The sequence below is a fragment of the Lactuca virosa genome, chromosome 4, assembly GCF_052849685.1.
Source record: "Lactuca virosa cultivar CGN04683 chromosome 4, Lactuca_virosa_CGN04683_v6, whole genome shotgun sequence".
Lineage (NCBI taxonomy): Eukaryota > Viridiplantae > Streptophyta > Magnoliopsida > Asterales > Asteraceae > Lactuca > Lactuca virosa.
Genome location: NC_136429.1, coordinates 429786644 through 429798051, shown reverse-complemented (window position 1 = coordinate 429798051; position 11408 = coordinate 429786644). Strand labels below are relative to the sequence as shown.

Sequence of the window (11408 nt, the reverse complement as noted above, 5' to 3'; positions counted from 1 at the left end):
GGAGGACATGATTGCGAGGGTGAGGGAGAGAGAGATTGATATCGAGCACCTCAGGAAGAGGAAGGCAGAGATGGGGCAGGTTACTGGGGTTTCGGGGAAGAAACCCAAGGGATCTGACTCTAGGTCGAAGGGCCATCAGGGGCGGAGTCGCTGCGGAAAATGCGGCAAGTCACATGAGGGGGATAATAGACTAGGGTCATCGGGATGCTATAAGTGCGGCAAGACTGGGCACTTTGGCAAGGATTGTACAGCCCCTACCCCCACATTCCGGACATCAAACCTGATTTGCTTCCATTGCAATCAGAAGGGTCATAAGAAGGCCGATTGCCCAAGATTGACAGCAGCAGCAGCACCAGTGGCGGCGCCAGCTCTAGCGACCTTGCGGATTACGGATAGGCGATAGGGCAAGACAGATGCTCCAGTACTGAGGAGATGATTTTCTAGTTGACCGTTGAGGAGGCACGTGTCGCATCCGATGTGGTGACGGGTATGTTTTCTTCTTCCTGGCTCTTGTTATATGTCGGTTATGATATTTATGTTCCATGTTATGTGTTTTGTTTAGGATCGTTCCATGTGAACGTATCCCAGTCCAGGTGTTGTTCGATTCGGGGACTACCCGATCGTTTGTCTCTCTAGCACTTAGCAAGAGGTTTCCTGAGTCTTCAGGCATGTTAGATTTCCCTCTAGAGATCGAGATTACTGATGACCGATCAGTACGAGCATCATAGGTTTTCAGAGATTGTGTTTTGAGGTTGTATGAGGAGCGCTACCTAGTAGACTTGGTTCCTATTCCGTTGCGAGGGAACAAGGTTATCATAGGCATGGACTGGTTGAGCCCTAATGGGGTGGTGATCGATTGTGCGCAAAAGTTGGTACGTGTCAGGACCCCAAGTGGGGGAGAGCTGGTGATTCAGGGCGAGAGACCGCAACGTGGACCAGCTTTATGCTTAGCAGCGAGGGCTAGGCGCTACCTTCAGCAGGGTTGCGCAGGGTATGTCACCTACGTGATGGATACCCAGGAGGCAGGTAAGGCGACTGTGAGTGACGTACCAGTGATGCGGGAGTACTCGGACGTATTCCCAAAGGAGCTGCCTGGGATACCTCCAGAGAGACAGGTAGAGTTCAGGATCGACCTAGTCCCTGGTGCAGCTCCAATAGCCAAGGCACCATATCGGTTGGCCCCTCCTGAGATGCAGGAGTTGTCTACCCAGCTGCAGGAGCTGTTAGACAAGGGATTCATTAGACCGAGCAGTTCGCCCTGGGGAGCCCCGATCCTATTTGTGAAGAAGAAGGACGGGTCGCATTGGATGTGTATAGATTACCGGGAGCTGAACACTTCACCGTTACCCACTCCCGAGGATTGATGATCTCTTCGACCAGCTATAGGGGGCATCTTGATTTTCCAAGATAGACTTGCGTTTAAGCTACCATCAGATGAGGGTCAGAGATGAGGATATACAGAAGACTGCTTTTCGGACTCGCTATGGCCACTACGAGTTCGTGGTGATGCCCTTCGGGCTCACCAATGCTCCTGCCGCGTTCATGGACCTCATGAACCGCGTATGCAGACCGATGTTGGCTCGGTCTGTGATAGTTTTCATTGATGATATCTTGGTTTACTCCAAGACGCAGGAGCAGCATGAGGAGAACTTGTGAGAGGTTTTGGATACCTTGAGGAAGGAGAGCTTGTACGCTAAGTTCTCCAAATGTGAGTTATGGGCACCTTGTCAACCAGAACAGTATTTTAGTCGACCCGACCAAAGTGGAGGCCATGATGAGATGGGAGGTTCCGAAGTCTCCATTTGAGATTCGTAGTTTCCTGGGATTGGTAGGCTATTACCGAAGATTCATTCAGGACTTATCCAATATAGTTGTACCCTTGACCCGACTGACGAAGAAAGTCGTGGTCTTTCGCTGGGGGCCTAAGCAGCAGATAGCGTTTGAGACAGTGAGACAGAGACTATGCGAGGCGCCGATTCTAGACTTGCCAGAGGGTGTGGATGATTTTGTGGTGTACTGCGATGCGTCCATTTCAGGTTTGGGCGCAGTATTGATGCAGAGTAGGCATGTTATCACCTACGCCTCGAGGCAACTGAAGCCTCACGAGGCGAACTACCCGACGCATGATCTGGAGTTGGGGGAGGTTGTCTTTGCCCTCAAGATTTGGCGACACTACCTCTATGGGGTCCGATGTACCATTTACACAGACCACAAGAGCTTGAGGTACCTCATGGATCAGCAAAATCTGAACATGAGGCAGTGTCGGTGGCTAGATGTGGTGAAGGATTACGATTGTGAGATCCTTTACCACTCGGGGAAGGCCAACGTTGTGGCCGATGCGCTTAGCCGAAAGGCGGCCCCAATTAGATACATTTTCTTGAGAATGACGGTGATGACCCCACTTTTGGAGCGGATCCGAGAGGCACAAGTTGAGGGTATGAGGGAGGAGCGCCGGAAGTGCGAGCGGATCATAGGCCAGGTGGCCTCGTTTGACTATGGCAGCCGCAAGTTGCTGACCTTGCATTGGAGGGTCTGGGTTCCGTACTGGGGCGGAGTACGACATATTTTGATGGATAAGGCCCACAAATCCAGGTTTTCTATCCATCCCGGGGCGAAGAAGATGTACATAGATCTTCGTTCTGATTATTGGTGGCCCTACATGAAGCTGGATGTAGCCTGGTACGTCGAGAGGTGCCTGACCTGCAGGAAGGTCAAGGCAGAGAACCAGAGGCCTCACGGCAAGATGCAGCCGTTGGAAATCCCTATATGGAGATGGGAGGATATTACTATGGATTTCATCACGAAGCTTCCCAGGACCGCACAGGGAGTGGATTCGATTTGGGTCATCGTGGATCGATTGACCAAGAACGCCCATTTCATTTCGATCCAGGAGAGCATTTCGGTCAAGAAGCTGGTCGACATCTACATTCGAGATGTAGTATCATGACACGGAGTGCCAGTCTCCGTGATTTCTGACAGAGACGTGCGATCCACTTCCAGATTCTGGAAGAAGTTTAACGAGGAGGTGGGTACTCGTCTGCATTTTAGCACCGCTTTTTACCCGCAGACGGATGATCAGAGCGAGTGGACCATCTAGACTTTGGAGGATATGCTGCGAGCATGCGTTTTAGACTTCGGTGGTAGCTGGGATACCTACCTTCCCTTGGCAGAGTTTTCCTACAATAATAGCTACCACGTGAGTATTGACCGTCCCCCCTTCGAGATGTTATACGGGAGGAAGTGTCGGACCCCGATATGCTGGGGTGAGGTTGAGCAGAGGGTCATGGGGAGTACCGAAGTGGTACTCAAGACAACGGAGAGGATCCAGTAGGTTCGGAGCAGGATACAGAGCTCAGAGTCGGCAGAAAAGTTATGTCGATAAGCGTCGTTCGGACCTGGAGTTCCAGGTCGGGGATATGGTCCTCCTGAAGGTGTCACCTTGGAAAGGTGTCATCCGGTTCAGGAAGCAGGGCAAGTTAGGCCCCAGGTACATTGGACCTTTCAGGGTTGCAGCCCGGATGGGCAAGGTGGGGTATAGACTGGATCTTCCAGCCAAGCTTAGCCAGATTCACAGTACCTTTCATGTCTCCTAGCTGCGGAAGTGCCTGGTAGACGACTCTGCAGTGGTTCCTCTAGAGTATTTTTAGGTGGATGACAGCCTGAACTACATTGAACGACTAGGAATGGACGTAGGTGGAAGAGTCTGCTCGCCGAGTCAGAAGCCCCGACTCGACGAGTAGACCTGTCTGGATGAAACCCTAAATTTTAGGGTTTGCACCCTATTTAAACAACTTATAAGGCCTCCACTCCAGCCTCCATCACCCTTATTCTCAAAACCCTAATCAGTTGGGAGTGTTCTTGAGCTACTTTGTGCCATTTTGTGTGTTTTTGAAGCTTGAGAAGAAGGAGGAAGCTTGGGAGATCAAGAGGAAACAAGTAGATCCATAGATTTTGTCATATTCCCAGCTCATTTGAGGTATAAAGTCTGTACCTTTCTCATTCATTCATTAGATCTCTCCATGTTTGAGTTTAGGGCCATCTTTTAGCAATTTTGTGAACCTTTTTTGGAGTATGGAGTGTGATCTGAAGTTGTAACTTCAGATCCAGATCCCTTTCAGCCCCTATATCAATAAAGTTTACGAAATAATCATGCTTTAGCCCTTCCCTTTGGCCTAGACTTTATTTTAGACTTGAAAATGGTGTTTTTGGCTCATAACACCTTGCATGCATGTAAAGTTTATAACTTTACGTGTAATATCGACCCTAGGAGGTCAGATCTACGTTTTGAATGCGTTAAGCCCGACTGAAATCGACTACATGGACTTGAACCTTGGGGGACTCGACGAGTCGTTCATAGGACTCGGCGAGTCAGGTTATGGTTCCCCAACCTCTTATGTTTCGGAGCAATATGGTTGAGTCTAGAAGAGGACTCGACAAGATGGACGTGAATATGGACTTGAAGATCAAAGAACTCGACGAGTTCAAGGTAATGTCCCAACTTGTATGAAGAAGGAATCGACAAGTTCATAGACGAGCTCGGCGAGTCAAGAGCAAAGGGTCCCAATTCTGTATGAAGGAGAACTCGACGAGTTCTTGAAGGACTCGACGAGTAGGATCGAAGTTTTAGTATTTTGGGTGGATTAGGGAACTCGACGAGTTGGTGGACCAACTCGGCGAGTTGAGTCAACCAGATGTTGACTTTGACCAAAAGTTGACTTTGACCAAGGTGTTGACCTTGACTTTGACTTTGACCTGAGTTGACCCTTGGAAGGGTTATGAGTATAAAAAGATAATTAAGGAAGATGGTTATGTGTAGGAGTTTGAGAGGAGTCGATTCCAGCACCGAGGACAGTCCAGATACTACACGACGTTGAGGTGAGTTACCTTCCAGTAGAAGTGGGTCGAAGGCACCAAGGCCGGCCCACTAGTAATATTTATAGTAGAGATAATTGTTTTTGTGATAATTGTATGGTATGTTGTTATCTATTATGATTATGTGCTAGCCTGATATGATGTTATGTGGTAGTGGGGGGAATAGTCCCCATATCCGATCGATAGGGCCAGGGGGTAGGTCGGGCACCCCGGTATGCCTGGCAGTATGATTATATTATGTTTTATGTGGTAGTAGTAGGGGGTGAAATAGTCCCCGTAACCGGTGGAGATAAAGCGGATGGGTAGGTCGTACACCCCGGTATGTCTGACAGGGGTAGGTTAGGCACCCTCGGTATGCCTAGCAGGGGTAGGTTTAGCACCCCGGTATGCTCAGCAGGGTAGGTCGGGCACCTAGATATGCATGGCAGTATGTGTTATGTATGATATGTGGTATGATGGAGAAACTCACTAAGCTTTGTACTTACAGTTTTCAGTTTTGTTTTCAGGTACCTCTTCTTCGAAGGGGAAGGAGCCGACACGGTAGCAACGCATCACACACACACACACAGAGGATTTCCGCATTATGAGATTCTTGGGATTGTACTCTGACATTATTACTATTTTATGATATGGTCTGAGACACGTGACTATGTTTTATGAAATGATATGAATCTTTGATATTTTTCAGTAAATTGTTTTATAAGTTACTTAATTAAAAACAAAATTTTTGGTCTTGAAAATTTGGATGTTACAGTATGGATTATGAGGGACGTTTGCTCCTGTTGCAAAATGACGACTATTCGCACCTTGATTGCAGTTTCTTCCATTCGCCAATGGAAAATTTATTAGATGGATGTCAAGAATGCGTTCTTGAATGGTGATCTTCATGAGGAAGTATACATGTCTCCTCCCCTGGTATTGCTCACCAACCAGGTGAAGTTTGTCGACTTCGGAAGGCACTATATGGCCTTAAACAACCCCCTCGTGCTTGGTTTGAGAAATTTTCTACGGTGATTACTTCACTTGGTTTTCAACCAAGTAACCATGACTCAGCTCTATTTGTTCGATGTACGAATGCAGGTCGGATTATTCTTTCCTTATGACATGATTATTACTGGTAATGATCATGATGGTATAGAGTCTTTAAAGCGTGATTTGACTCACCGTTTTGCTATGAAAGACTTGGGTTTGCTACGTTATTTCTTGGGGATTGAAGTTGCTCAGTCTCCAAAGGGTTGAGGTGGCTTCTTGCAGATATGGGCGTTCACATCTCTCAGCCTACCCCTTTGTATTGTGACAACAAGAGTGCGATAATGATTGGCAAGAATTCAATGATTCATGAGCGCACAAAACACATTGATATTGATTGTCATTTCACACAACATCATCTCCAGAAGGGCACTATCTCTCTTCCTTATGTTTCTTCCACTTTGCAAAATGCTGATATTCTTATGAAGCCATTGACTATCTCTCTTCCTTGTTGTTGCATTGTGAGTTTGAGGGGGAGTGTTAGCCTAATAAGATTATGAGCTTTATTTTGTATTGGGTCTTATGTTGGCCCATTAGCTAGAAAACCCTAATTAGCTAGTCTATATATTGTCTTTTCCTTTCATTATATCTTTATACTTCTCATTTGATAATAATATGAAACCCTAACCGTTCTATATCTTGTTAGTTTTCATAAAGTATGTCCTTAATATGTTTAGAGATGTTTAGGTTTTAAACATAGGCAAAAACCTCGAGTTTTGATTAAAAATAAATTTAATCACTAATTTGATAAACATAACATATATGACCAGGATACGAACTTACAGATCTAATTTTTAGTTTGCATATAACCTAGCTTGATATTACAAAACCAATTTACAACATGTATGGAGAGCACTATTAGAAGGGCTTGATGTTAGGGTTTGTACAACATGTAATGCCTTTTCTTTATACAATAGAAAACAAGTTACGACCTATCGTATGCAATATATATAGATTGTACAAGGTTTGTAGTCAAAGAGACTTTTAAGTGGAGTTTATCTATGTCGAATGTAAGTTGTTTGTATCGACCAACATGTGAAGAAAGAAAACTGTGGTATTATAGATAGATCAAAATGATGATGTTACTGAGGATTAAAAAAAGTTGTGATATATATGTTGATTCTCAAATCAACATCGATGCGAGTATATAGTTATTTGGGCACATATCCCATAAGATGTTTTTTTCCCTTCAATGGGCTTTACAATGATACATATGTATTATTATGTTTTATTTGTGCATTTTACTAGAAAAATCATTTAACGAAGAAAATAAGTTTTGAGATCGAAACATACATATGTTTATGACATTGGTTATCGAATTACAAGTTATGGTAATATATATTTGTGAATAACCTTTATGATGAGTCTGATGGTTAAGGAGTGAAATTTCATATAATATATCAATGACTCAAATTTTGCTTGTCTAATGTTCCGTGATTGATATCTCACGTGAACCTTAGGGGGAAGGATTGATGTAGACCGTTCAAATGGTATGGTTTTCTACTTTTTATATTGGTATGAATATAAGTGGATGCACGAGGAAAATATGAGTAAATCGTATTTCTGAAAATATATCACCTAATGTAACATATGAGTGTTGAAATTGACTAGGTGGGTATGCTCCTATTTAATTGTTATAACATATGAAATTTAGAGGAGACTGGCAAAAAAAACATTGGTTGCAAAGAAGTGCTCGTTGAAATGCCATTTATATGGACATGAACTACAGCCAATTTGAACTATTACTCGATAATATTTTAGCAATATAATTTTATTCATACGTAATCTTCAACCAGAGGCATACAACCATACACCTAGTTTCAACTAAATTTTGTCGTTAGAGTTTCATAGTAGTGCCTAGTATGAACAACACTAAAACGTGTGGGCATATTTGGTAAACGATGATACTTTTGGGTCCAATGTGACAAACAATTTAAAGTAAAGGGTCATAAGTTTATTTCACTAAATACAAAACAATTTCAGCTCTAAAATTGCCGGGTATGCCGTGTTCCAACACCACGTGGCGCCCGGCCATGATTTGAATTCGTCCGACGACGTACCCATCGGAAAAGCAAGATCACAACGAAACTCAACCTTGCAAATAAATCTTCACCCCAATATTTCACTCGTAATTCACTCACCACTCATACTCATCATCTTCCTTAAAAATCCCCATCACCATTTCAATAGCAAATGTCAATAAATTGATTTGAATCGATTCGAAAGAAACCCAATCAGCCACCATTTTCCGATTTGATATGGCTTCCCGGAGGCTTGTATCCTCCCTTTTCCGCCGTGTTAAATCACCTTCAATCACAAAACTCCACAATCCACCGACCCCATGTCCACGTTACCGCCCTTCGCCGGTAGGTTTTCTGTTGAACCGGGCAGCGACAGCAGGATACTCTACGGCAGCCGCCGCACTCTCGTCGTCTCCGACGTCTTCCGAAACAACCGGGAAGATTACCGATGAATATACAGGTAAAGGTGCTGTGGGTCGGGTCTGTCAGGTGATCGGCGCCGTCGTGGATGTGCGGTTTGAAGATGGGTTGCCGCCGATCTCGACGGCGTTGGAGGTGATGGATCATTCGATCAGACTCGTGTTAGAGGTGGCGCAGCATATGGGAGAGAATATGGTGAGGACAATCGCCATGGATGGAACTGATGGACTTGTTAGAGGCCAAAAAGTTCTCAACACCGGATCTCCTATCCTTGTAAGACTTTTTTTTCTGTTAAATTACTCCATTTGAGACTTCAATTCCTTTCTTCAAGATTTCAATCGTAATCTTCATTCCATGTTACAGGTTCCGGTAGGCAGGGAGACACTCGGTCGAATCATAAATGTCATCGGAGAGCCTATTGACCACAGGGGTGAAATAAGTAAGCATTGTATCTTTACACCATTAATTATCTGCTCACTTTCTTCCCAATCTGATTCAAACTACTGACGCTTTTGATCGTTTGAATTTCAAAGAAACGAGTCACTATCTACCAATTCATCGTGAAGCTCCGGCATTCAATGATCAGGAAACCGAACAGCAGATCCTCATCACCGGAATCAAAGTGATTAAAATATTCACTTATTATCTTTAATTTTTACGTTTCTCATTCGTTTTCCATTTGCAATTGCAGGTTGTGGATCTTCTTGCTCCATATCAAAGAGGTGGGAAGATCGGGTTGTTTGGTGGCGCCGGCGTCGGGAAGACGGTGCTAATTATGGAACTCATTAACAATATCGCAAAGGCCCATGGTAAGCAAGACCCTTTTAATTTCTTGTGTATATGATGGAATACGAAGGTTCATGTTTAATTCTGATCAGGTGGTTTCTCGGTGTTCGCCGGAGTTGGTGAAAGAACTCGAGAAGGAAATGATCTGTATCGAGAAATGATCGAGAGTGGTGTCATTAAGCTCGGAGACCAACAAATGGAAAGCAAATGTGCGTTGGTGTACGGTCAAATGAATGAGCCCCCCGGTTCTCGTGCTCGTGTCGGACTCACCGGACTTACAGTCGCCGAACACTTCCGAGATGCTGAAGGACAGGACGTGCTTCTGTTCGTCGACAACATTTTCCGTTTCACTCAGGTGAAGCATATATCCACCATTAAAATCAACACATCTCTCTCTCTCTCTCTCATTATTGATGAATGGTTTTCGTGCTTATTTTTTTTCCGGTAGGCGAACTCCGAGGTGTCTGCTTTGTTGGGACGTATTCCGTCGGCCGTCGGTTACCAGCCGACGTTAGCGACGGATCTTGGAGGCCTTCAGGAGCGTATTACGACAACCAAGAAAGGATCCATTACATCAGTGCAAGCTATCTACGTGCCGGCCGATGACTTGACGGATCCTGCTCCGGCGACCACCTTCGCTCATCTAGACGCCACCACCGTGCTTTCTCGACAGGTAGACTAGCTATCGTTCTATCATTCCTACTAAAACACGATCTTTTTCCTGAATTTGGTGTAAAACTTTAATGTAGATTTCGGAGCTTGGAATCTATCCGGCTGTGGATCCATTGGATTCAACATCTAGAATGCTTTCTCCTCGTATTCTTGGTGAAGATCATTATAACACTACTCGTGGCGTTCAGAAGGTTCTTCAGAACTATAAGAATCTGCAGGATATCATCGCCATTTTAGGAATGGATGAGCTTAGTGAAGACGATAAACTCACCGTTGCTCGTGCTCGTAAGGTCCAGCGTTTCTTGAGTCAACCCTTCCATGTTGCAGAAGTCTTCACCGGCGCTCCGGGGAAGTACGTCGAGTTGAAGGAAAGCGTCGCCAGTTTCCAGGTATATAAAATTTTCCCCAATCCAATCTTGTATATATATTTTTTTTTATTTGAAAAGTTAAATCATATATGAAAATAAAAATAAAAAATGGTGTTCAAACTCATGTCTACGAAAAATGTTTGATTATTTATCAAATATCTGAAAAATATCTATTATAGATATCATCACTAATATAAATTGTTAAAATATCTATTATAGATATCATCACTAATATAAATTGTTAAATTATCGGTGTATAAACACTATTCCGCTCATATTATTCCACTCGTATGAATACACTAAGCAATTTGGTAGGATACATATAAAATTTCTCAATATATATTATGTGTATTCAAAGTAGCATTGTTATTATTATTATTATTATATAATGATTGTAATGGATAAATGAATAATTAACAATATGTGATGCAGGGTGTTATTGAAGGAAAATATGATGATTTGCCAGAGCAAGCTTTCTATATGGTTGGAGGAATCGATGAGGTGATTGCGAAAGCTGAGAGGATTGCCAAAGAGAATGCTAGTTAATTGTCATTGTTTTGTTTGTTTTATTTATAATACAATTTTATTCGGGTGCATCCGGGTAGCTAGTTTCAGTCATGAGTATCAGCTCGACTCTTGAGCTCTTTTTTTGTTTACATGTTTCTCGGTGGCTAACTGCCGATTTTTCGCCCCGAGAGGTGCATTTTAAGGCAATTAACTTATGTATTCCATTTTTGGACTAATAGAAATAAAATGTAGTATTGGTATGATTGTGGTTTTAGTTCTTTTTAGATCTATTGTTTTTTGTGTCATTGATTTCAAAGGATCGTTTGACAAAGAAATAAGATTTTTTTTGTTTTTTTTGGCTTTTTTTAACTATATTACCTGAGATCTTGTAAACCTAATGACCAATAGTCTCATTCACATGTAATGATATGACATCATTTTAGACGCTATTTAGCTAAATTTTATGGAAACGACTTTTATAATCTTTTATGAGCATTTGTTTTTAAGAAAATAGTTCGAATTGAAAGAAAAAAAAATCTTTGTTCGAATTGAAAGAAAAAAAAAACTTTGTTCGTGAATACGGACTTAAAGTTCTCATTTTAAACAAAAACAATAAATCTAAAACCTAGTTTTTGAACTTTAAATTTTTTAGTTTTTTTACGACATTTTGTATTTTTCAAAAGTTATTACTATTTTCTTTAAACACTTTTATATATAAAAGCTTTAGTTTACA

The 11408-nt window shown here is 42.9% G+C and overlaps 1 protein-coding gene across 1 annotated transcript; it reads left to right on the top strand.

The window, feature by feature from the left end:
- Positions 1 to 7947: 7947 nt before the first annotated feature.
- LOC145109040 (ATP synthase subunit beta, mitochondrial-like) lies at positions 7948 to 10938 on the top strand. Its single transcript, XM_079046147.1, has 8 exons — positions 7948 to 8615; positions 8706 to 8781; positions 8876 to 8964; positions 9034 to 9151; positions 9221 to 9483; positions 9577 to 9801; positions 9878 to 10189; positions 10601 to 10938. Exons 1-8 carry the CDS (start codon positions 8160 to 8162, stop codon positions 10712 to 10714), a joined length of 1653 nt encoding a protein of 550 aa, XP_078902273.1. The 5' UTR covers positions 7948 to 8159; the 3' UTR covers positions 10715 to 10938.
- The last annotated feature ends 470 nt before the right edge of the window (positions 10939 to 11408 follow it).

Coding starts and splice junctions, on each gene's coding strand:
- LOC145109040 (XM_079046147.1), top strand. CDS start 8,160: ATGGCTTCCCGGAGGCTTGTATCCTCCCTTTTCCGCCGTGTTAAATCA. Junction 8,782..8,875: donor TGACCACAGGGGTGAAATAA/GTAAGCATTGTA, acceptor TGAATTTCAAAG/AAACGAGTCACTATCTACCA. Junction 9,152..9,220: donor CAATATCGCAAAGGCCCATG/GTAAGCAAGACC, acceptor AATTCTGATCAG/GTGGTTTCTCGGTGTTCGCC.